Consider the following 26,784-nt stretch of genomic DNA (forward strand, 5'->3'; position numbering starts at 1 on the left):
TTGGTGTTTGTCTCTCACATCAATGTTTCTCTCTCTCTCTCTCTCTCTCTCCCTCTAAAAGCAATGAGAAAAAAATGTCCTTAGTTGAGAATTAGAAGAAAAAAGAAGGACTGACAAATTCTTTGGTAGTCACTATATAGTATAACATTTAAAATATTATTTACCTTTAAAAATGATAGAAATTTAGCCAGATGGAGGTAAACTGATCAGGGAGGTGTGTTTGTTGCTGAGGGAACGGTGGCAGGTCTGCAACCAGATCCTGGCTCTGGAGCAGAGGGAAAATGGCAAATTCTTTGGGTGAGTTTCATTAGGGTAAAAGCATGCGGAACACACCTGCTGTTTATTCCCTCCAGTCTCTTTAAACCTCCTGAAAGCAGGGGAGTGAGGGGAGGGGAGGGGAGGGAGGAGGAAGGAAGGGGGAGACACATAGTAAGGAAAGCAACGCTGCGTCTCTGTCTCCATTGTCTATCCCCAAATGAACACCATAATTATCAAAAACACTGCTTGGTAATAGTCCAAAAGATTTAACTTGTCTCCAAATTCCTAAACAACCATCACAGCATAATTTGACTTTTGGCAGAGCGTAACCAAACAACTTCCAGGCATTGCCTTCGGTGTGTACTACTGCTAGAGGCAGATGGCAGACAGACCATTCAACACTTCAGCCATGAAAGCATGGCACGTGCGGCCAATCGTTCAAGTGCACACCCAAGGGCCTGGCAGCCTGGCCCCCATGCCTAAGACTCGGTTCTGCTCCTGGCTGCACTGCTCCCCGTGCTTCTGTGTTTCTCTGTATCATGCAGGTGATGAAAGCCTAATCTGGCTGAAGGTTCAAGGTCCTAGAGCAGTTTGTCATCTCCTTAAGTCACCACTGGTCACCATTCTGGCCCGCTGGCCCCTCTCCCAGCTTCCAGCCGCGACCTTCCTCCCGGATCAGGAGAAACTGTCCCCTGCATTCCCCACTCAGGGACCGCTGCGGGTATGCCCCTCCCAAGCCGTAATAGCCCTCCTCGCCTTTCCTTTTAAACGAGGAACAGGAAAGGTGAGCAAGAAACCTTTCCTGCAAGTTTTGACAAGCTGCTGAGGAAGTCTCACGGGTTTCTAAGGAAACGGAGAGGCAGCAGCCATTTTAGTGGCATTTGCTATATGGAAAATATAGCCAGACTGACCCCCGCCCCCCACTCTCGGCATTTTCTCTCCCTTCAGGTTTCAGAGGCCCTGAGGTGAGGGGTGGGGCCAGGTTTTCCCGCGATGCAGTGGCCACCTGTCACAGGTGGTGCGCCACCGGGGGCACCACCCGGTGCCCACCCCGCAGGCGCGGGCGCACGGGCTCCCCACCCCCGGGCGCCGCAGTGCAGCGCGCACGGCGGGCGGCTCGGCCCTCCCGCCCCTGCGTCCCGCCCCGCAGGTCCGCTCCCTCCCACTGCTCTGCGGGCCGGCCAGGAGCGGCTGTCACAGCCGCACTGGTGGCGAGGCGGGCTGGGTGGTGCGTCCCCACACTAGGGAGGCAGAGTGAGCGCGGGAGGTCTCCGCACCCGGGGACGCCACGCAGCTGCCCAACATGGTCGCTGCGCACGCTGCCCATTCTTCCTCCTCGGCCGAGTGGATCGCCTGCCTGGATAAAAGGTAGCTCGGGAAGGGCCCCCACCGGACAGAGCTCTGTGGTGCTGCCCCCTGCCTGAGACCATCGAGGGGACAGCCACCCAGAGCTGCAGCCCGTACCTGGGCTCAGCCTGCCCAGCGGCGGGAGGAGGGTCCAGGGGCGGGGGAGGGGCTGAGGGGCCTCATCCAGGATGCAAGAGGTCACAGACCCCTGCTTCTGGTGGGGAGCTGCCTGCATGAGATTTTTGTGTGTGGTAGAGAAAATGCAGTGCAGTGTGGAGGTAGGTGGTGATGGTGGTGGTGGTAGTGGTGGTAGTGGTGGTGGTGAGAGCACTAGCTTCTCCAGCCTCACCCCCTCCCCGAGCCCCCCACCTTCTCCTCGCCCCCCCCCCCCAGACTCCAGGCTCTGCTCCTGGTTGGGGGGTCGTTTTCCCTGGGCATCACCGGAGAGATGAATATATAGTCTTATCTTCTTCCAGCTGTTCAGGTGACTTCCTAGTGTAATCTAAGTTTTAAGGAGAGGGTTGGGGGTAGGCAGGTGCAGAGAACATTCTTTTTGTTGTTCCTGAAAGCAAAGTGGGAGGGACTCAGTGGAGCCGTCCTGTACCTTCGAGCCTGCGCCCCTGCGGTCGCTTGCTCAAGGTCTGTGTTAGGAAGGTCACGCCGGAGACTGCTTTACCATGCTTTGCGTGGTAAAGACCTTATTCTAAAAAAAAAATTAAAACCATGAAGCATTGAACTCCCAGTGACAGCTCTGCGTGTAACAGTGGACTGCACTTGTTTCCAGGCTTGAACAGCATCGTTTTCTGTTTGCCCAGGTTGTGGGTTTAGCAGTAAACATGACACACTGTATTAGCAGTTTTAGTTTATTGCCTGGGTTAAAAAGTGATGCATCTGAACTTCTAAAAACTAAGCAAGGAGTCTTGCAGAGTGGCAGCCTCTGCATTTCTGAATTCGATGCAGCAGGGCAATGATTCATGTCTTGCAGCTATCTGCATGATATGTTTGCATTTGTGTGAAATATTTTGTGCTCTGCCATATTGATATTTTTACAGTTAGTAGATTTGTAACCAGATCAGACTTGAAAATCTGAAGTGTGACATGCTCTGTGTACTTTACTATGAGAGGCCTTTGTTGAAAAAAACTAATTTGAAAAAAGCTAAATGTGTCTCATTGAAATAACTTAATATATATGAAAATAATCTTTACTTTCAGTTACCACACAATAGCAAGATTTTTTTTGGGGGGGGGTCAGGGAGTGCCCTATTTATGTATGAAATGATATGTACTAATATTAGAGGAGTTACATGCAATAAATAATAAGAGAATTGAAGTGATGGTTAAATCATAGACAATTATAAATAGAGGAAGTGAGAGCACTTTTAAGAGCTTGCTAATGTGATTAATAATCTACATTTAATAATTTAGAAAAGATGAATTATAAAAGAAGAGAAAATCAAGCCTGTTGTTCTTAGCTTATAAATAGTAGTACTTCCTCATGAGTGAATTTTTTAGATAATAGACTATGTATTTCTATTTGCAGAAATGCATGGCAGGCCATTTTTTGAACAGTCAGTAATTCACTGGAAACTCTTTAGTCAATAAGTGCTCATGGGAAAATCATGGAGCAATAATAACACAAGTGGGCATATTTGACTCTGTCTTTTCATAATGTGTATCTGCCTAAATGATTCTGTTTAGAGTGGAGTTTTAGAACATACTGCCACAGCATAATACTGCTGTTCATAATGGGGGAGAAGCCCACTGGGGGAAAAGAAATCCAGCCCCTCACAAATACTGAGCCTGGCATTTGTGGAGCATATGAGAATGGACAGATCAGTAAGTTAAGGTTTTTAGGCCCAGAGCTATCACCAGCTCTGATCTTGGACATGTCACTGTTATTCACTGGAGTGTCAGAAAAATGAGGATAGAACTGTCTGCCTTACTAAGGATTAGTGGATCAAACGGAAAAAAAGGGGGAAGTTCTTTGAAAACTGTTGGGTGCCACGTAAGTATTGGTGTTGAGAACCTTGCATTTCAGCAGCATTGATGGTGGAATTCCTTTGAAGAATGGTTTAGGATTGGTAATCTCATTGTAAGAGGAGGGCCTTATTTGAAAGTTGCTGTTTTACTTAGATTGTCTGTTAACTTTTTTCTTTTTAGATTTTATTTATTTATCTTTAGAGGGGAAGGGAAGGAGAGAGGGAGAGAAACATCAGTGTATAGTTGCCTTTCGTGCGTCCCCTGCTGGGAACTGGCCTGCAGGGAATTGGCCTGCAACCCCTGCATATGCTCTGACTGGGAATTGAACCACGGTTGTCTGGTTCACCGGCCCGTGCTCAATCCACTGAGCTATACCAGCCAGGGCTGTCTGTTAACTTTTTAGGGGAGAAAGAATTTAAGGGTGCTGATGGAAGTGGGCTGGGCAAGTCCACTGAAATCACTCCTTAGTGGCACACTGCCCTCAGTATTTCTGAAAATGCAGTCTTGATACCCTATTGCAGGCACTGAGTTGGGCATTGTGGATGCAAAAGAAAGAAAAAGAAGAGGAAGAAAAAAGTTGCACATTCACTTGTGTGGGGGAGGTGCAGGTCAGGGTCGGACAGCTTCATGAAAAACGAACCACAATGCAGTGATGACTGCTTTAATAGAGATGCATGAAGTGCTTTGGGAATGCAGCAGAGGAGAGAGTTGGCAGCTGTGCAAGAGGTGCTTCCCACAGGTTCCTGCCTGGACCGTGGAGGCTGAGAAGAATTTTTTCAGGCAGCAAATTTGGGAGGGCATGCCTGGCGGAGAGGGCAATGTAAACAAAGGTGCACAGGAATGGCATATAAATATGCTAATTTCTTCCCAAGTACCAGTTCCTCTTGTGACTAAATCTAGTATACAGGAATACATGCTCTATTTTTCTCAAATAGAGAAAAATATTGAAAAATATTTCTCTATTTGAGAAAATACATGCTCTATTTTCTCAAGTAGAGAAAAAAGTGCATCATCAAAATATTTTTGATTATGTTCAATTTCAAGCCTTCACACACAAAAAAGAGGGAATGGCTCCTTGACCTCCTCTGCACTACTTAGGGTGTGATGTAGGACCTGTTCCATAGCTGGGAACAGTAGTTTAGATGTACGCACCCTGCAAGCGGTAACTGTCAGGGACGGAGTTGGAAACTGAAAGGGGAGTCAAGTGGAAAGTCTGCAGGGGTAAAGAAGTATGCAATGAAAGTTGAAACACACAGAGCTAGGAAGATAAAGCCTTAGAAATATTCATTAGGCATGCCTAGAAAGGTATCATAGACAAGATAATATTATATAAGCTCACATGTGGGAGAAGGGGTTGAAGAAAGAAGATCCAAAGCTTCTTATGTATCAACACTCCAATTTCTTGGGCTCTGATGGGGTTCAGCAGATGAGAGTATGCAGATACTAATCTTAAAATCAGAAAGGTGTTGAAAAATTGGATGGAAAAAGACATTGGAAAAACTCTCAGCAAAGACATTGTTAAAGCAAAACAAACATACATTTCATAAATCTTACAGTTTTTTTCCTGAACAGGGATGCTAACTAGAAACATATTACATAGTAGCCGTTATTTGGGATTTAAAATATGTAACATGTTGTCTTCTTCTTTTTTTACTGTGCCAACCATTGTTTAATTTCAGTGAAAATATTTTTTACCGTAAGATTTTAAGTTTGCCACCACTGAATTTAAGAACCATTTATAAGTCATAATTTTCAAGGTTGATAAGGGAGTGTTTGCCACACATATTCACACATATATACAGTGAATCACTGCCGGTATTTATTCAGAGCTGTGGAGCGGGAGTTGGCAAACTGTGTCTTGTGGGCCAGATCCGGCAGTGTGTCTCCTGAGCTAAGAATATTTTTTACATTTCTGAATGGTTGAAAATAAAACCAAAAAAGATTAATATTTCATGAAACCTGAAATCTATATGAAATTTCATTTTCAATGTCCATAAGCAAAGTTTTATTGGAACACAGCCAGACTCATTTGGTTACATATTATCTACGGCTACTTTCGTGCTACAATGGCCAGGCTGAGTAGCTGCAGCTGATGGAGACCGGCCTACGGAATTTAAAGTATTTACTTAGGTGGATCTTTGAGGAAAATGTTTGCCATCCTCTGTTATAGAGGAAAGAATCTAGTTAAGTGATTGACAGAGAAACTACTGGAGGTGAAGGAAATCGTGTCTGGGTAGAAGTTTACAATATTTGGTTTCTTGTTCTCAGTTAGAAGCATAGCGTGGAGGAAGGTCCTCAGCTGATTGGCTTATTTGAAGACCGCAGGTGATCACGGGCCAAAGCAGAAAGAAAAGTTAACACAGTATAGATATGTGAAAGAGGCTGACATCTTTCAAAACAGCTGAGGAATTTTTAAATTTATTAACAGTGCATTTAAAAGTGCCTCTAACATAGTGTCATTGTATCTGACTTAATCCCCAAATACATGTTGAGTTAGCTGTTTTGATGTGATTGAATGAGAGTCAGAGAAATCAAGGAACGAATTTGTTAAAACCGAAATGCTTTGTAGCGGGCCTGGTGAGAGAGGATGACTCAGATATCAAAGAAGCATCACACACACAGGTCCACCCTTAGGAATAGAGAAGATCAAAGAAGCATGTGGATCAGAAGGAAGACTGAGGGAGGCTGGTTGGTGTCTGTCTACCCAGGCAGGTCCCAAGGGATGACATTCCCCCCCGGTGAGTTCTCAGGGTTCAGGGCTGGTCTTGCAGTCTCTGAACTTTGATTGGTCAGCACATCAAGAATGAATACATTGTTCAGATACAGATACACAGTCACTAAACTCTCAGAGACTGTAAAAACCAGAAAGACGGCTTGTGAACTTGAAAATAACATCAGAGAAGTGAACACCCATTTTTTGGCTAGTGTATTCCTTCTCTAGGCAAGCCTCATGGGAAACCCAATTATCGTGAGAGGTCAGTGTTGTGCATTTACCATGAGAAGCAAAGCTGCCAGATCAGGATGCTTACAGCTTCCTGCCAGCTCATCCCCTTCCTAGAGCCACAGAACCCAGGAATTGAAGTATAATCAGAACACAGTTCTGGGAGCACTTTAGGACAGCTTGGCTGCCACTTCTCCCAGTAGATGGCCGTCACAGGCACTCCCACAGCACACTTTGCCCCGCACTGCAGTAACATGTCAGACTCCATTGCAACTGCTGACTTACTTTTCTTGGTGCATCATTTGACACCTGTATTTTAGTCATCGTTTTATCTCCAGCTACAGTGCAGAGCCCTGACTGTAGAAGGTGCTTATGGGCTGAGGGTGAGCTGGCCAAACGCGTCTTTCTCCTCAGGGACAGGGGCATCAGCAACCTTGCAGGCAAATCCTTTCACTGGTCCCCTTTGCCTTGTACATAGATGGGACAACACCACTGACACATGTCCCTGCTGCTCTTTCTGTGTTTCTTTGGCTGACAGGAACGCTTTTGTCAAAATGACATTGTATAGCTCTAGTCTTATATATTGTTAAAAATACTTCTATTGCAGAAAATTTCAAAATGTACAAAAACAAAAGATAACAGTATAATGTTGTACCTTCCCCTCCCCCCTGGGACAATCATCAACTCAGAGCCAGTCTTGTTGTATTTGTATTTCATTCACTCCCACTACCCCCTGGGATTTTTTAGACGCTAATTACAGCCATAATGTTATTTCATCTTTAAATTTTTCAGTGTATATCTCTAAAAAGTAAGGACTCTTTGTACATTGGGGTGCATAGGATCTTTTGAACTGGCGTTTCAGGATTCTTAGGGTATAATCCAAGGTCGTCAAGGAACATGTATAAAGGACACATGGACAAAATACAAGGGGGTGGGAGAGGGTAGGATGGAGGAGAATAATGGGGGGTAATGGGGACAACTGTAATTGAACAACAATAAAAAATAAGGACTCTTTATAAAGAAAACAACATCATTTTCACGTATTAAAAATTTGACATTACTTTTCTAATACAATCAAATGTCCAATCTATGTTCAAACTTCTTTATTTATCTCAAAATTTTTCCTTTCTGTGGTTCGTATCAGGATTGAAATAAGCTATATCTTTAAGTTTTAAAAAAATATCTGGGTTCTCCTTCCATCTCTCTCTTTTTATCTTATAATAAAATTGTTGAAGAAACAGGTTTTTTTATGGTCTGAATTTTAATTATACCCCATGGTGTCTTTTAACATGTCCCTTTGTCTCCCGTATTTTCTGTAAATTGATATTTGAATTTAGAGCTTGATCAGACTTAGATATAATTTTTTTGTCAAGAATAATCCACAGAAGTATAGACTTTCATCATGAGGTATGTAACATCAAGTGATCCCTTTTTGTGATGTTTGCACTATTTTTAAAGTTTAATGCTTGGTGACTATTGTGTCTGCAACTTCTTGTGGGATATCTCGTTGTAGCCCTAAATATGTGCACACATAACATCCGTTTGAGGAATAACAGAGGAAGCACAGCCTAGTATATAATCAGGGTTACGTTCTGTGGTGCTGACTATACCTGCCCTTGGAGTGTAGGAGTCTCAGCCAGAGCCGGACTCCTGCAGACAGGCGGCACATGGAAGACCGTGTGGCCAGGGCACAGTGGGCCCACCAGGCCCTCATCCCTGTGGCCTGGGTTCCAGAACCCAGCCGCTGCGGAGCCTGGAGAAGTCTACAGAGGACACGCAGTGCTCAGCAAAGCAGACCGTGCCTCTTTGTCTTAGCTTGGGTTTCCTCAAATAGACTTCTGGCCCCTGTGGGAGGGCAGGGCTGGCAGACCCCTGTCAGTTCCAACATCCTATGAATTTAGTTGCTCATTCCCCTGGCCCACCTTCCCAACCACAGGGCAGCTAGTTTTCATTTAGTCAGATTTAAATCCATCACCATTCATGGTGGACAGTGGCAGTGATGAGTGAACTCTTCCTCCAAGTACTTCAATTCACAGATGAGGGAGAGGAGAGACCACCTTCGGAGTACTGAGAGACTGAGGGAGAGAAAGGAGGCTGGAAAAAACTGGGCGGAGGGCGGCAGAAAGAGACCCAGTCAAACCTAAGAAAGCGAACTGACTGGTTGGGGTGGAGGCACCTGGGTGTCCAATCAGCTTTGTTTTCAGGTCAGCCAGACCTGGATTCCAATACTGTCATCTCTACCCTTAGCCACGTGGTCTTGGTGAAGTTATTAATCTTTCTGAACCTCTATTTCCAAATTGTCAAACGAGGCTCTGAAGATCTACCGTAGTTGCTGTATTTGTGGGCTAATGCAAGTATAGCTGTGCGGTCTCCTCTAAGTAGAAAGCATAGTGTGGAAACTAAGAATTTGGGAGCCAGACTCTATTGGTTCAAATTCCAGTTTTGATTTTAATAATTGTGTAACTTTAGGCAGGTTATTCAGTTCTCATAGTTGCTTTGTAGATACCTCAGGATTTTTTAATATAGACAGTCTTGTTTTGAATACTGGCAGTTTTGCTTATTCTTTCAAATCTTTATATTCTTTGTTTTTCTGGATTTATTGCACTGGCTAGAATTTCCAGGACAAAGCTGAAAAAAAGGGGTGAGAATGGAAGTTTGTTGAATAAGGAAACTTTTTTTCCTCTATTTTTCAAAAGAGCTGTGTAGTATTAATGTTATTTTTAGAAAATATTTTATAGGTATCACTTGCCTAGGAGTTTTCTTTGTGGGAAGGTCTGATGACAAATTAAAGCTCTACTAGATAGATAACTACTCAGGTTTTCTATATCTTCTTGTGTTAGTTTTTACAAGTTGCCTGAAGGAGTTTGTCCATTTCATCTAAATTATCAATTTTGTTGTCATGAATTGTTCATAGTATTCCCCATTACCCTTTTAATGCCTTTAGGATATGTAGTGATGTACTTTATACCCCTGATTAGTAATTTGTGTCTGCTCTCTGTTTTCTTGATCAGTCTTGCTGGGAGCTTCTTAATTTTAAAATTTGAAAAGAACCAATTTCTCATTGATTTTCATTATTGTTTGAGATTTCACTGATTTTCACCCCCTTTTCCCTTTATTCTACTTACTTGGGGTTTAACTTCTTTTTTTTCTTCCTAAAATGGAAATTTAGATAATTAATTAAAAATTTGCTCTTTTCTAATATAAGCATCATTGCTATGATTTATCAGGGTCAGCACAAAAAAGGTAACACAGTTATTTCAATGTTTACAAAAAAACCCCATATTCTTTTCAAGAGAAGAACAATTAAGCCAGTACTGGGACCTGTTGACCTCCTTGCCCCCGTGGAGAAAACAGTGTGCAATGTGATGGAGAAGATCTGTTCTCCACTGATCTATTCAGCAGTGAATTCTGCAATAGGTTTCATAGGACTCTAAATATATCTTGATAGCTTAATGCCACAGGGACATTAAAAAAGCTAGAAGGCTAATATAATAGCTTTCTGATATTTTAGGTTCATTTCTCTTTCAAGAAATCCTCCTTAAATGTTTTTTCCACATCTGAGCTGTTGATACTTATTAAAATTGGGCAACAAGGACTTTGAAGTAATATTTTCCAGTAGATACCTGGAGTCCTGCTCTTCTATGTTGGTTAGACGAAGATTAATGTGACTTGGGACTGAACCTACTAGGGGAAAATTACATGCTTATTTGATAGCCAAGCAATGGTATATGACCTCATGGTGGTGTAGCCCTTCTCTGTGAAGGTGTGGGGGGCAAGGGTCTATTCTCAAGGAGTAGTGATGCTGCCACTCTGACAAACAGTGGTCAGGAGTCCACAGTTTATGCCACAGAGCATGGCCCCTGAAACTGTTACCACAGAAACCAACAACTTGTGTTAATGGCACTGAAACAACATCAGAATGCCTATCTTTAAGGAATATAATTTTCTGAAAATCTTTTGATGGAATAAAATTGTAAAATGTCAGCATATCAAATGGGATGATATGTGCTATAGGTTTATTATAAATTGGTTTAGTTAGAAGTTCCTGAACCTCTCTTTTATTTAATAAATGGAGAAATAATTTTAAAGGCCCCTAGAAATGGTTTGTTAGAGATGTTGAAAACAAATACAAAGGACCTCTGATGGGAAGCAGACATTACTTAGAACTTAATAATTTGATTCTTGATATTGTTTGTGAAATTTCAATTCTGCTTAAACAGCACGCGAAGGTGCAAACATCCTGCCTGGTGTTCAGGCTTTGACAACTTTATCCTCTTAGTCATTGATTGGCTACTTGTTGAACATGTTCCAGAAAAGGTTGAGTTCTTGAGTGCTATGTTTTCTTTATCAGCTTGTTAAACAGACTTTTGGGATATAAGAAGTTTTATCTTCAGTGTCCCTTGCTACTCCTTTGTCACTTCTATCCTGTCTTCTGCTCCCTGCCTCATATTCTTTTCCTCCTTCCCTAACCCAAATGTGCTGTGGGAAAAGGATCTGATCTTGATCGTCTACTTCCCTTCAGTTCATTCATTCAGAGATTTTATACTCTGTTTTCCATGTGTTGGACGTGCTTGCTGGGGTGAGGACAGGTTAGTGAGAATCGTCAGGGCCCATGACCTCATGAATTTAAATAGTAATTGGGAAGACATAACATTATTTCAGTCAGTTATTCAAAAAACTGTATTGAGTAACTACTGTATTGGATACTGTTCCATGTGGTGAGGAATATGGTGGTAGACAAAACAGGAAAAGTTAGGTGGTAATAAATGCTAGGAGGCCAAAGGTAAGAAGATATGGAGTGATGGAGTAGGAGGACAGGTCAGTCTATGGTACCACGTTCGACAGTGATGAGACCAGTAAAGGAAAGCAAAGCAGAGAAAAGAAGGAAGCAAGGGGTGGTCTTATATTAGAGAGGGTGGGCAAGTCTTTCTGCAGAAGTAACATTTGATTAGAGACCTTGAATCAACCGAGAGGCCACCTAGTATGAATTTAAATCTGTTATCCCTTTACTAAATAGACAGATGAGTTTTTTAGGCAACAAGTGTTGGGCTAGTGCCTGCTGTGAGGACACAGGCTGAGTAAATGTGGTCCCACTTTTTAAAAAAAATTGTAACAAGGCCTATCGGAAACAAGTTGAGGAAATAAACACAGGTAATTTCAGAAAATGCTTGAAAGGGGTAAATTTTGAAATTTTATTTTTAAAAGATATTTAAAGTACTGTTTAGTTTGTCTTTATTGTAATTTTTGAGAAGGAAAGCTAACCCTAGAGAACTGATGAGTGCCATACAGATTAGGAAAAGTACTGTTATTTAAATGAGGTCCTAAAGATATCAAGGGTGTGCTTTTGACTATGGATGCTGATGGCTGACTAATGTTGGTACCAATGTCCTCATCCTATTGATGGACTTTGGGTTCTGTATTTAGCCAGTTTAGTTTAATCAATGATGAGTTCATCTGGCACCCAAGCAGATCAGTGTTCTCTAAGGTTGACCTCTCAAACAAATGTTCCAGAGCAGCAAAGTGGTCCAGGATACCTAGAAACTCTGACAATTTCTCATCTTGAGGATTTGCTCATTATCTTAAACAACTTTTTTATCAGTACTTCACCATCTGCCTTCTGACAATGTTTTTATATTGAGTATTTATCATATTCTCTTCACCAACTAATTAAATGCTATGGCAACATGATTGTACATTTTTTATGTTAAACATTGGACACAATTCGAGAATAGGTTAGTTTCTGTGGCAATGTTCAGGCACCATGCACGCAGCAGACTCATTGTAAACATTCCCTGGTGGACTCAAAGATCTCATATGTAGAGTTAAGGCTATTATAGCCAGTAACCAGGTTTTACTTTTTATTTACTAAAAAGCATTTAAGAACTTAGACCAGGAGACCCTGTTTAATTATCCAGATAATCAGAGCACAGGTAGGGGAGCTCTGCTCTTAAATACCAACAGGACCGTGTATTTAAGAAGGCAGCTTTAGCCAGACAGCAGGTCTCCGAAGCATGGCCAAACTAGGATGCTAAATGGTTGGATGGGAATACAATGTTGCTGTGCTCTTTCATCTCCCTGTGCTGTCATTGTGCATTATCAGCTCGTGACTGCACCTTTATCTTTCCCTCAATTGAATTTTAAATTATCTCTGTTGCTTTGCTTGCCTTTTTGGCACTTCATTGGATATTTATCTCAACAATTTTAGAGGTTCATTTTTGAATTTAACATTCAACAGATTATGGATAGCAAACTAAAGATCATTTTAAAAAAGACCTTTGCATTTACATCATTAATATTTTTTGTCTTTATTATTAGAAGTCCTAACCCTAAATATCCAAATTGCCAAATGAGCAATGAAACTTCTCAGAGGGGCTTACAGAAATAAAAAGTGGGTCTTACTTAAGCCTGTTATTATTTTGGGTTATCTGAAAGAGAATTACTAAGGAGTCAAATTGCAAAATGGAAATAGTTTAAAATATGTATGTTTTATTCATCAAGTTTTAGGGAAAGAGTATAGATTATAGGGAGAGGGGAGAGCGAATAGTAAAAAATTAAAACAATAGAATGGAATGATTTTTAAAAGGTTGAAAAATTATGTAAAAGGGAACTTCTTTTCATTTTAGTTGCTCTAACCTTGGTTTTCTTTTATTTATTGATTTTTCTTTAATTTATCACCTACTATTGACTTTTAATCTGCCTGCACAGAGTTTTGCAGTTCAAATTCTGCCACATAAGAATGACTCTACAAATAGAATAGCATTTGAATCTACTTCTTTTGAATCTGGACAAGCAACTCAGGCATAAAATTGATTTTATGTGCTGAAATCTACTTATTTCTATAATTATAAAGCGGCAACCTTATTGATGGGAGTTTTATCTCCTCAGACTTATATTGGAGGAATTAAAAAAAATGAAACATGAGTAATGAAGGCAATTATAAGAGAAAAGAAAAACATTTTTAGAAAAAGCCCACTGATGTTTAGGTGCTAAAACAGTTATAGGCTCAGCAGCAAGACTCCTTGGCATGACACATGACGTGGCTGCTGCCGCCACATCCCTGCCTCTTCCCTGGGTTTGTGCGTGCTGTGCTGGCTTGCCGCTGAGAGCTGACGCATGCGCACGCCCCCTGCTTCGTTCTGAGAGTGTTTCGAGTTGACAGGTATTGCATGTCTTTTTCCTTCCCAGGACATGACAGGAGCTTGTGAAAGGTAATGGACTATGATTTAAATTTTGTTTTAATGGAGCCAAACCAAATAATTTATTGTCTATAGTTATTGTGTTTCTACAAACCCTATCACTGGGCATAAATGGTAATAAACTTTTAGTGGGTTCTTCCACGGTATTTTTTCTATGAGTAGTTTTTTTTTCTCTGTTTTAGCTCATACTTTAAGATTTTGTGCCTCTTAAAACTAACATTATAGAGTGATCATTAATGTAAGTTATTAAAATTTTTTATAAATATAATTTTATTGGCTGAACTCATATGGATCTTATGGCTTAAGTTTTTCCTTGTTGTTGGACCACTAAGACATTAAAAAATGATTGTTGCTTTTATCAATACTGATATTGACTTTTATATAAATGTTATTTTTAGACTACTTCCTTAGGATACAGATATCCATTGAACTAAAATTAATGTGTGTGAAGATATTTAAGATTTTGACACATATCTTGAAATAACTTTTTAAGAATATATTTTATTGATTATGTTATTACAGTTGTCCCAATTATTCTACCTTTGCCCTCCTCCACCTGGTACCCCACATTCCCTCTGGCAATCCCCTCTTTAGTTCATGTCTATGGACCTTGCATATAAGTTCTTTGGCTACTCCATTTCCTATACTGTTCTCAACATCCCCCTGCCTATTCCGTACTACCAATTTGTACTTCTTAATCTCTGCACATTTGCCTCTACTCTCCTGCTGCCCCCACCCAACTGATAACCCTCCAAATGATCACAGATATCTATGATTCTGTTTATTTTCTGCTTGTTTGCTTAATTTGTTTTTTTAGATTAAATTGTTGAAAGTTGTGAATTTATTGCCATTTTAATGTTCATAGTTTTGATTTTCTTCTTTTTCTTAAATAAATCCCTTTAGCATTTTATATAGTAATGGCTTGGTGATGATTAAGTCCTTTAGCTTTACCTTGTCTAGGGTGCACTTATCTGCCCTTCAATTCTAAGTGATAGCTTTGCTGGATAGAGTAACCTAGGTTCTACTTGCTTTCTATTACTTTGAATATTTATTGCCAGTCCCGTCTAGCCTGCAGATTTTCTTTTGAGAAATCAGCTGACAGTCTTATGGGAACTCACCTGCAGGTAACTAACTGCTTTTCTCTTGCTACTTTCAAGATTCTTTATCTTTAACCTTTGGCATTTTAATTATGATGTGTCTTGGTGTGGTCCTTTTTGGGTCCACCTTGTTTGGGACTCTCTGTGTTTCCTGGACTTGTATGTCTATTTCCTTCACTAAATTAGAGGGTTTTTCTTTCACTATTTTTTCAAATACATTTCCAATTTCTTGCTCTTTCTCTTTTCCTTCGAGTACTCCTGTGATTTGAATGTTGGTACTTTTGAAGCTGTCCCAGAGGCTCCTTAGCCTATCCTCAGTTTTTTGGATTCCTTTTTCTTTTTGCTGTTCTAACTTAATGTTTTTCTTCCTTATGTTCCAAACCATTGATTTTATTCTTGGCTTCATCCACTCCCCTTTTGATTCCCTGTGAATTTTTCCTTATTTCACTTAGTGTAAACTTCATTTCTGCCTGAGTCTTTTTTATGCTGTTGAAATACACAGTGAGCATCTAATAACCACTGTTTTGAACTCTGCATCTGATAGCTTATCTCCATTTTTGTTTAGTTCTTTTTTTGGCCTTTTGTTCTGTTCTTTCATTTGGGCCATATTTCTTTGTCTCCTTATTTTGGTGGCCTCCCTGTGTTTATTTCTATGTATTAGGTACAGCTGCTGTGACTCTCTGTTTTAGCAATGTGGCCTATTGTAGAAAAGAGCACCTGTAAGTTGGATGGGCAGAGCCTTAGTTAATCACCAGGATGGGCAACCCATGTGAACCAGGTTGACAGAGTCTCAAATATAGTGTTGCACTCAGTGGCTCCGTGTGGGGGAGGGCTCGAAGAAGGGCTGCTGCTGGCCTCTGGAGTTTTGTCTAGGAGGAAGCTGTCTCCTGGCACTTGCTCTGATGCCAGATACTTTTTCCCTATATGCCACTGGTGCCCTTCCAGTTGCTGCCCCGGTGCAGAAGCCCAGAGGGAGTGAGTCTGCATAAATTCTAAGTCCATTGTGGACCCTTCAAGAGGAGACTCCTGAGAATCCTGCAGTTTCTTTGGTCACCCCAACCCCCACTAATTTTTGTAGCCAGAAATTATGGGGCCTTATCTCCCTGGCACTGGAACCCTGGGTTGGGTGGTCTGGTGTGGGGCTGGGATCCCTTGCTCCTGTGGTATGCCTCCCGATTTTTATCCACCACACTTGGGTGTGGGACCATCTGCCCCACATCTCCGCGTTTCCCTGCCTCCTTGTCTCCACCCCTCCTACCCGTCTGGATGTATGTGACTTCTTTAATTCCTTGGTTGTTGGACTTCCATGCAGTTTGATTTCCTGACAATTCTGGGTGCTGTTTTTTTTGTAATTTAATTGCAGTTTTTGCTGTGATTGTGCGAGGAGGTAAGCCATGTTTACTTTCATCTCCATCTTGACAGGAAGTTCTTGAAATAACTTGTCATCAGGACAGTAAGGTAGCTGCTATTATTTATATTTTCCAAATCGGCAAACTGAGGTTGGAAAAGTTAAATTATTTGGCTAGCACTGCACAGCCATTAAGGGCCAGGGACCAACATGGTATGAAACGCCATTCCCTTTTCACTGTAACAGTGGTTCAAGTATATTCTTTGGAATATAAATAGATAGTGCAAGGCAAAAAAAAAAAGGCTCATGATAAAAATTTGGGAAATGTCAAGTTAAAATTAAGTAAGACTTTTTTCAAAAGTACTCAGAGCCCTGGACATTACCATCAAGATGATATATGGCTCCAGAATGCCAGACACCTGTGTGTTCCAGCCTCCTCCTGCAGCCCTCCACTCTTTCACTTGACTGTACCTCACCTGCCTGCATGCTCTTCAGATACTTAGGTGTCTGAGGTTGTCAGAATGGCATTCTCCTCTAACACTTCCATTAACACTTCTCTTCCCATTCTCAGTGAGCTCTCAGGGGCCATGTAAAGACCTGTTGTTAACCCATTTGATTTAGCCAATGTCCCAAGTTGACTGTGTCTAGTCTCTCTCTGTCTAGTCTCTTTGGGTTGACATTGTTTCCCTGAACCCTGTCCTGTACCTCTCTCAGAGGCCAATCTCTTAAATAAGACGAGAAGGACAGACATCTTGGCCCACACCTGGAGGTGGACACAGACAGGGAGGGAGGGCACTGCCCTGTACTTCTCTATTTTGTGCCTGTTTCTTCAGAGCTTTATGGTCATAAACTTCCTAGCCATTGATACAGTAATTGGAGCTAATGTGTTAAAGAGTTTAATGTGCTATCCCTTGTGGAAATGTTTCCGTTTTAATAAAGGATTTCTAGAGATGTCAAAGCCTTAACCCAGAGGAAATCAAGATGAAACACACGCAATGAGAATATCTGCCTAGTGGCACTTCTGAGTCACGTGGCCCTGACATATTCCTTCTCACCAAGCTCTCAGCCTCCCACACCTACCCAGGGCACGCCATTTCCCAAGCATTTTGGCCAATTAAAGATTTTTTGTACATGGTTTTGCAGTTATAAAAACTTCAAGTTACCCAGAGTGCTGAAAACCTGCTGAAATCTTAAAGTTGGTCAGGCTGCAGCACAAGGTTAATTTCTGGATACGCAGCAAACAAATAGCTAAGAGGCAAACAGTATAGCTATTTACAGTGAGTTTTTAGTTATCCAGCACCATAGAGAAGTTAATTTTATGCAAGTTTATCACAGTTAATCTTCCAAACTTGGCATAATTTAATAATTCTATAGAAATTGTACTTTAATGGTATTTGTGAGTGCTGTTTAATATGACTGCTTTTCTAAAGCATACTGAATATTGTTTTTCTTTTATTCGATGATTGAGGTCCATTGTAGTCAACATAAACTACTATCGTGTGTTATAATATGGCAATTTTGAAGTATATGGACTATGTTTCAACACCAAATGTCCCCCGTGTTTTTTGTAATATAAGTTCTGCCTGTTTTTGTTTTATTTGTTTGACTCTTCCAAACTAAGCAGAAGCTGTTGCTCCTTGCTTGCTAGGTGTCTGTCCTGTCTCCAGCTGCATGTATAATAATATCAGTGCATGAATTTTGCCCCTGAGAATTTCTCTTCTGAGTAAAGTACTGTGTTTTGCTGTACACAATACACTCCCATGTATACATGCCTATATTTTTGTGTGTATTATACACAGGATTTTATGTCCATTTATTAAGCCTATGGTCCCATTAGAACCATGGGATACATGGTATATCCATGTATACTGTGCCTCCTTATTTTCCCTCAAAAATTTTGGGAAAAAAGTCTGCCTTATATATGGCAAAATATGGTAGGTGATTTTCAGATTTTTAGTATTTAAAGGACTTCAGTGTGGTTATAAAAAGTCTTTTAAATTTACTTGCTACATAATTTCACTTCTGTGATATTTTTTCTTAATAACTGAAATTTCAACATAAAGATCTTCAGAATAATTGAGGCATTACTGTTGAATTAATTCCTTTATCCAACAAATATTTACTGAATGCTCAGGAACATTTTCTGGTGCTTAGGAATCTTCATTGAGAAAAACAGAAGATTCCTGTTTTCCTAGAACTTACATTGTAACAGAGGAAATACATAAAAGGCAACAGACATAAAACATAAATAAGTTACATGTTGTGCTTGAAACTAATATGTGCTGTGGGGCAAGAAAAAAACAAAACAAAACAAGTAGAACTCAGTAAGAGATAAAAAGTGCAGATTGGGGTGGTGAAAACTTCGACATAAGTCAGTCAGAATATGGGTCACTGGGAAAGTGATTTAAGCAAAGAGGCAAGGGAGTTAACCAAGCATATGTTTTTGATAAGAATATCCTGGCAATGGGAAGGAGCTGCCAGTGCAAAGGCCCTGGGGTTAGTGCATACATGGATTGCTCAAGGAACAGTAATGAGGCTGTTGTCACTAGAGTAAAGTGACCAGGAGAAAGATTAGAAGAAGTCAGAAAATGAGGACAGATCATGTAGGGACTAGACAGCTATTATAAAGGCCGTGCCTTTTACTCTGTGTGAAGTAAGGAGTCACTGAAGGGCTTTGAGCAGAGAAACGGTATAACCCGACTTACATTTTTACAACATCACTATGATAGCATTGTTGAGAAGATACTATGGGGAGAGGGTAATGGTGGAGAAGGGGAGACCTATTAGGAAGCTATTACAGTAACCCAAGTAAAAGATGATGGTGGCTTGGGTCAGAGTGACAGCAGTGGAGATGGTAAGAAGTAGAATACATTTTGGAGGCAGAACCAAACTGTATGAAATGTATGACAAACAGGAGTCAAGGATAATTCTAAGGCTTTGGGGCCTGGGCAGTTGGAAAATTGTGACGTTATTTGTTATGATGGGGAAGGCTAGGGATAGGGAATGAGGAGTTCAATTTTGGACATCATGAGTTTGAGATGTCTGCTTGAAATACATTTGAGGCTGTTGAGTAGGGAATTGGATATGTTGCTCTAGAGTTTGGGAGAGCAGTCTGAGCTGAAGATACAATTTGGGGAATCATTAATATACAGGTCATACTTAAAGCTGTGAGATTTGAGAGCATCAAGGAAATGAGTGTTAAAGAGGACCGAGGATTAAGCCCTGCTGTCCTCCAACAAGACTTCAAGGGCAGGGGGAGTAACCAGCAAAAGAAGCTGTGTGGGAGTGACCAATGTGGTAGGAAGAAACAAGGGGATGTGGAGTATGTCTTGAAAGGCAAGTGAAGATTTTTCTAAATATTCAGATAGGTCATATCATGCCTATAAAACATTGGGTGGAAGAAAGACCACAGTCTGGATTTGCATTTGAGGTTTATATCTTACGGATGACACTGCTAATAGGTCTCCTTCTAAAGCATATTTGGCACTTGCAGACTATGTGCTAGATCTTGGAATGTTGTCGTGAGGAAGATGGCAAAACTGAACACGAAAATAAGATTTCCCATACACAAGGTACAGGGCATGTGCATAACCAGTGGCTTCAACTAGAATGGGATCGTGAGATCATCCACCAAAAAATGTGGATAAATGGGAAAGTCCAGGTACAGAAGGATGAAAGAGTAAGGTACATAGGTACAGAAGACAAGAGATAGGATAACATGAATACAATTATGAAGACATAGGGTGTTATTTTTCTCTAACAGATGGAGAAAAGAACAGGGAGTCAATATCTCCGTGATAAGTACCGAAGAGCAAGGAAGCAAACTATCACAGCTGAGGCATGTGGACTGCTGTGAAACTCAGAAGTGATATTATCAATAAAGCCAGAGTTGGCAAGCAATTAACAAATAAACAACATATGGCTCATTGGTTGCCATGTCCCTGGAAACATCTCTCAGGAAATAGTGTGCCTCTGTAAATGGGTTTCTGGTTGGTGCACATTTGCTTCTTATACATATGGCAGTTGTGAAATTGTAACTACCCAGTTTACATAAGGAAAAATGCTGCTAAAAGGACAACTATAAAATTCTATTTCTTGATGAATGGACTTAATTCTTCCTATTTCTCCCACTAAATACAACTGTGAACACTGAACATTCTATGTAAAACGGCAGAAAAAAACTCTGAAAGGTGGAGAGAAGGCAGACTGGCTTGTGACTTCTCTCTGAAGAGTGACATAGTGGTGAGTTCCCTGAGAGATTTATTCCCTAGATACCCTAGATTGGATGCTGGAGAAAGCCTGTTCTCTTAAGGACAAGCAAAGGGACCGCCTAGCAAGATGAAAAAAAATTAGATAATAACTACTGTGCTTTAACCAAACACTACAGAGAACACTACCAGCTCATTTCTACCTCCATTGGTGAAGGCCAAGTGTGCAGCCTGAGCTTTTCCCCTTGTCTGACTAATGAAGCAGCCCTTTCCACCTAGATTTTAAAGTAGCTATCATAATGCTTCAATGAGCAATTTGAATATACTGAAACAACGAAAGAATAGAATGTCTAAGCAAAAGATAGAAATCCTTAGCAAAGAAATACAAGAAATAAACAAGAACCAAAGTGAACTTTTAGAACTGAAAAATTAAATAACAAATTAAAACCTGAATGGATGGCTGGACAACAGAATGATTAAAACAGAGAAAAGAATCACTGAACTTGAAGATAAAACAATAGAAATTACCCAGTTTGAACGATAGAGAAAATAGACCGAAAAAAGGAACTGAGATTCAGGTGCATGTGAAACTATAATAAAAGATCTAACATTGTAGTCCTGGAAGGGGAGGAGAGAGAGGGTTTAGAAGAAGTACTAGAATAAATAATGCCTGAAAAGTGACCAAATTTGGCAAAAGAAATAAACCTATAGATGCAAGAAGATGAATCCCAAACAGGATAAACCTAAAGAAATCAATAATCAAATAATTTGAAATAATCAATAATCAAACTTTTGAAAATTAAAGACAAATAAAAAACACTTAAATGCAGCAAGAGAGAAACGATACCTTACCTATAGAGGAAAAACAATTAGAATGACAGTGGATTTTTTATTAGAAACCATGGAGCCCAGAGTGAAGTGGAACATTTTTCAAGTACTGAATGAAAAGAACTGTTAACCTAGAATTCTATACCTGGTAAAAGTAGCCTTTAGGGATGAAGATGGAAATGAAATAAAGGGAAACAAAGAGGATTTGTCATCAGGTGAGTTACTCTTAAAAAATGGCTAAAGGAAGCTGAGAAAAGAAGGAATCTTAGAATATCAGGAAGGAAGAAAGAATACTGGAAAAACAGTAAAAATAAGAGGCACAGGAAAGAAAGGAGATTGAATGAAAGCTGCATAACCTGCAAAACAGACATGCACAAGGAGATCAGTGGATACCACGATGATAACTCTCAGTGGAAGTGCCCTCCTGCTTCCATTGTCTTTACAAAATACACTGCTTCCTCCTATGCACCAGAATCCCATCCTTTAAAGATGCCACCTCAAAATGCTCTTGTACTACCCACTTGGGGTACAGGAGTGATATTAAATGATAAGGGCATACAGCCTCTTCTGGTCCCTGTCTTATATCTAGCAGTTCTTTATTTGCAGCAATTCAGCTGGACTTTGAGAAGGGCCACACCTTCATCATTGTGAACTACACTCTTTATGAGGTCCCCAAAGTGCTCTTAAAAAGTTCTTTGGTCAAGGGGTATCCCTTCCACTCAGCCCTCATTCACTCTGCCATTTCAGTTGGTAATTATTATTATTCATTACTGCGGAGTTTTGGAATCCTAGAGACTGAATTTATAAAGAAGCCTTTCCTCTGGGACTGGTGCTCCATGCATCTACCATTAGAGACAAAGGACAAAAAAAGAAGAGGTGGCCAACAGTGGACACTCCCAGCTGGTAACAGCTCCATCTCCCCTGGCTTCAGGTTTCTCATATCTCTACCTTGCATTTTGACCCTATCACTGTCTAACGTGAGGTCATATAGCTAAGGAGTCACATGACGTAAATTGGGGAGTAGACAACGTTGTTATGTGCAACTGTCTTAATGGATGTGCAGACAGAGAAGGGAGGAGTGCACCAATGACAAAAGATAGCTCTTAGCCCTGGGAGCCCCTGTTCTGAATGGTGTTGGGTACAGAGTGAGGTGACAGTGTGCCTGTGGGACCATGGAGGCCAGTGGACTACTATGAGAGTTGAGTGGTAAATGTCAGAATTGCGTCCTACTTATTAAAGAAGGAAATACTTTCACTTATTTTCCTGAAACTGATATCCCTCAAATGAGAGCTTGGTATGGTTGCATGGGTGGAGAGGTAAACCTTGATCTAACTGAATGAGTCAGTCGGTTGGAGAGATCCTGGAAGAAAATGAAGGCCTGAATCCCAGCATCTCACTCTTCCCCCGTAACTTTTTCAATGATACACACCCACTGCTGCACCATCATCTCGCCGTACAAACCATTTTCCTTGTCTTACATCACACAGGAACATTTGTGTGATGTGTATTAATGCAGTAACCTTACACCAAGCAGGGCACTACTGTGACCCGGAGGCTGGGGCTCGTTCCTGGGAAGGGAACAGAACGTCTGACATTATAAAGTTACCTGGGACACAGACACTGACCGAGTCAGAGTTCAATATATTTTTATACCAGCTGTGAAGGACCTGGTCCGGTTGTGAGAAGACACTTAGTTTGAGAGGCCAGATCAGATTTCCCCAATGAAGGAAGTAAACAGAAGCAGGGAAAAGTGAGGGAAGAGCAGAGGGTCATATGTATTCTTTACATTTGATTATTATCTCATCCAGATAACGAGTTCCCTGCTTTTGAGAAGCCCCCATTTATCCAGGATTACATAAATTGCCAGTCGATTATTTCAACTTGGTGATATATGGATTAGGAAAAAGCAACCCATAAATTTCTCTGACTGGATAATACAAGCGCATCTTTAGAAGGAATTTATTATAAATAATATTGGCTTTTTCACTTTAAGGAAAATATTGTTTAGTCCTTTTAAAAAACCTTTTTATATTGGTATATGCTATAAAATTTTAAGTGTATACATATTCACATTTCCTTTTATCATAGTTTTTGGTCATGCTAAGAAACAGTACATGAATTAATGGAAATGCCACTCCACTTATAAAAAGTAGTACTAACTACCATTTCATGATTCAAGCCTTTCTTGTTCACCAGTAAACACACTTTATCTCCCTCCATACTTCCTACACAAAGCAGACGCCAAGTAAACTTTTATTTGATGGTCGAATAAATGTGGAACCTGCAGACTTACCATCCAAAACTCCTGCAGTCCCATATGGCTGGGTGAATTCCCTGCCTTTATTTAGTTTGGCTTTTCAATGGAAATTCAGGTGAGATGGGTGTGGCAGGATGTAGTTGGAAGGTGTGGTCTCATCTGTCCAGTAAAAGGGTAGCAGTGAGCCCAGACCCTCTCAGATGCAGCTTGGAGTCTTCAGTCTGGATGCCGGCAGAAAGAACCTTAATTTAGCATAACCATGGCTGAATTCTGGAAAGCATTGACCTGCCCTCTTGTGGGGACTCCTTTGGGGAACCATACTCTGCTCTATAATATGTGGACACAGTATCTGTCTAAAGTGCCTCCTCCTTGGTCATGGAGACTGACAAGAAGCCTGTTCTCTGTCCAGAATGCTTTCAGTTTCATGGAATAAGTGAATCTGTGAAAACCAGGCACTGGGCAATTTGATCAGCTTTATCAGAGAGTTCGAGCCAGTACTGAACATGGGCCTGTGAACTTCTGTGTGACCATGCGTTAGTTTCCTACAGCTGCCGTAACGCAGTGCCATAAGCTGGCTCAAGACACCAGACAGACATTCCTTGTCTCACAATTCTGAATGTTGGTAGTTCAAAATCAAGGTGTTGGTAGGGCCATGCTACCTCTACAGGCTGCAGGGGAACGTCCTTTCTTGTTCCTGTCTACCTTCTGGTGGTTGCTGGCTCCTTGGCATTCACTGGCTTGCATCACTCATTCTCCTCTCAGCCTCCATCACACCATGAATGGCTGTAATTACCAGAGGGTAAGGGGTGTGGGGGGAGGTAGAAGAGGCAGAAAGGGGATGAATGGTGATGGAAAGAGACTTCCCTTTGGACTCATACCAACCACAGATGATGTATTACAGAATTGTGCACTTGAAACCTATATAATTTTTTACATTATAATTGTATGCTTGAAACCTATATAATTTTATTAACCAATTTAACTCAATAAATTTAATTTTAAAAGACTTTTTAAAGATAGCAGAAAAAAGAGATATGTGCTGTTGAAAATTCATGACCAAGTTTTATTTGTTCGTTTATGTGTTTGGTTTTAACCCTTAGTTACCGTCCACGTGAATATGTTTAACATATACTATTAGAAGTACGGGGGGACAATACTTTTCCCTCCTGCTTTTATGCAGCAGCTTGATGAAGAGTCATGTTGGTTTCTGTCTCTCAGCCAGCTCAGCCACACTTTCTGAGCACAGCAGGGTTTGTCGTTTGGTAGAATTACTGGGCAGGAGCATCTTTTCAGCTCCTCTGAAAACACTGAGAAAATAAAAACACTGATCAATAGCCACGGGCAGTGTTTTTATTACATTTTCTTCTCTTCTGAGTTTCACTTCCAAGACTATTCTGAAACTATCTTCAAGGGAAGCTTCAAGTCATTTCTTTCTTTAAAAAAAAAAATCACCCCACTTAGAACAAGTCTACTGTCTTTAGCTACAAAAAAAATTCTGGCAACTTTCCTTCAAAGATGTGTATAATTGGTTTTTGGGTGTTGTTATAAGAGTCATAGTTTCATACAGTTATAGTTCAGGAGTTTCCCACTTAAGATATAAAAAGATCCCTGGCTGGTGTAGCTCAGTCGATTGAGGGGGGCCTTTGAACCAGAGGATCACTGTTTGATTCCCAGTCAGGGCACGCGCCTGGGTTGCAGGCCAGTTCCCAGCAGTGGACGCACTTGAGAGGCAACCATACATTGATATTTCTCTCCCTCTCTCCTTCCCTTCCCCTCTAAAGATAAATAAATAAAAAATCTTTAAAAATAAAAAATTAAAAAAAGATATAAAAAGATTTGGGCTCACTTGTATCTCCACATAGATAAAACCTCTATCTGAAATAAAATAGAAACACATTCTATGTTTTTCAGATGTACTTTTGTGTGTGCCACCAAATTGCCTGTGGCCTGGGTTTGCGGGCACCTTCACTGCCGAGTTTACAGGGGAAGCTTAAAGGCTGACACTAGGTGCTCTGGTCTTCAGTGATTCATGCTGTTTGGTGCATGCGTTTTTGTTTTTATTGACTGGGACAAAATTTATGTACTTCATGTGCACAGACAGGTCCAAATCTCTACCAGATAAAACCCTGGGAGCTATTAAAGTCAGGGAGCTCAAGTCTTTGCATGAATGAATGCTCCAGCAGTCATCTGTACAAGAAACACATTGCTATTTTAAAAGGTAAAGAGAAAAATACATCTATCATGTAAAAACTCTTATTTTTTGATTGGTGTTTGTTACAAGGATTTTCACTAAAACAGAAAATGGAACTATTTATATAGTCTTATGCTTGTACACAAAACATTTCATTTATCACCTTTTTTTTAGCAATTCCAGCAGGAAGTAGTTTGTGGGAGCCAGTAGATACTTTTGCAGCCAAAGGGGAAAAAATAAAAAGCTTCTATAGATTCATCAAGAAATCACACTTCCTGGCGTGAACATTTGAGCGGAAGAGTGCCAGCTGGACGCACTGGTGACGTTAGTAGAATCAGTTGTCACCAAAGACATTGCTCACTGTTCCGCGCTGCAGTGCTGAGGCTGGGGATTCCCACGTAACTCCAAAGCAGCAAATGTGCACTTTGTGTACTGCATAGAAAAATATTTACGACCTACTGGTTTGCATGCAAAAATGTGACGTGGGCCAAGATGGAAAATCAGAATATTCACGTGGCAAAGTCTTCAAAAAATTCAAAACTGCAAAACTTTTCTTCTCAAAAACCCTTCTGTAAAACTTATGGTCTGGGTGGAAGCGCCCGGTTTAACCCTCGGCCCTCCTCGCATTCTCAGGCCCTACTGAACACCCCCGGGGGAGATGGGCACGTGCCCTGCGAAGCTCACACCAGGGCGAGGAACACAGGCTTTGGCTCATCTTTTCCATATCCTGCGTGTAAATGTAGAACAAATCATGATATTGTGGGGCCAGTAGGACGGGAGCTGGGCTAAGAAGTGAGACTTCAAAGGAAGTAAGTGTCTTGGGGCTCCAATCTATAAGAGCTTCTAAAGCATCAAAAATAAGACATGGAGAAAATTTGCCTTACCTACAGTTTCCAGGTAAAGTACAAGACATCCAGTTGAATTTGAATTTCAGATAAAAGATAACATTTTTCCAATATAAGTAGGTCATTGCAATGGGACATACTTATACTAAAAAAATTCTTTACCTAAAATTCAAATTTAAGTGCTATTCTGTATCTGTATTTGCAAAATGAGGCAATTCTAGACAGCCACACTTTTTACACAAAGAATGCTCTAGAAGGAGATCCACTTTAACACGGTGCTTATGGCCA

At 40.8% G+C, this 26,784-nt stretch overlaps 1 protein-coding gene across 2 annotated transcripts in view; it reads left to right on the forward strand.

Moving 5' to 3' along the window:
- Positions 1–1,430: 1,430 nt before the first annotated feature.
- The window catches only part of RAPGEF4 (Rap guanine nucleotide exchange factor 4), a 286,117-nt gene continuing 260,763 nt past the window's right edge, over positions 1,431–26,784 (forward strand). For both annotated transcript variants that reach the window (XM_053665181.1, XM_053665182.1), the window contains exon 1: positions 1,431–1,626. In XM_053665181.1, coding sequence (XP_053521156.1) covers positions 1,562–1,626 — 65 coding nt within the window. In that variant the 5' untranslated portion in view covers positions 1,431–1,561. The remainder of the gene's footprint in view (positions 1,627–26,784) is intronic.

The sequence above is a fragment of the Artibeus jamaicensis genome, unplaced genomic scaffold (genome assembly GCF_021234435.1).
Source record: "Artibeus jamaicensis isolate MK-2021 breed Jamaican fruit bat unplaced genomic scaffold, CSHL_Jam_final contig_391, whole genome shotgun sequence".
Lineage (NCBI taxonomy): Eukaryota > Metazoa > Chordata > Mammalia > Chiroptera > Phyllostomidae > Artibeus > Artibeus jamaicensis.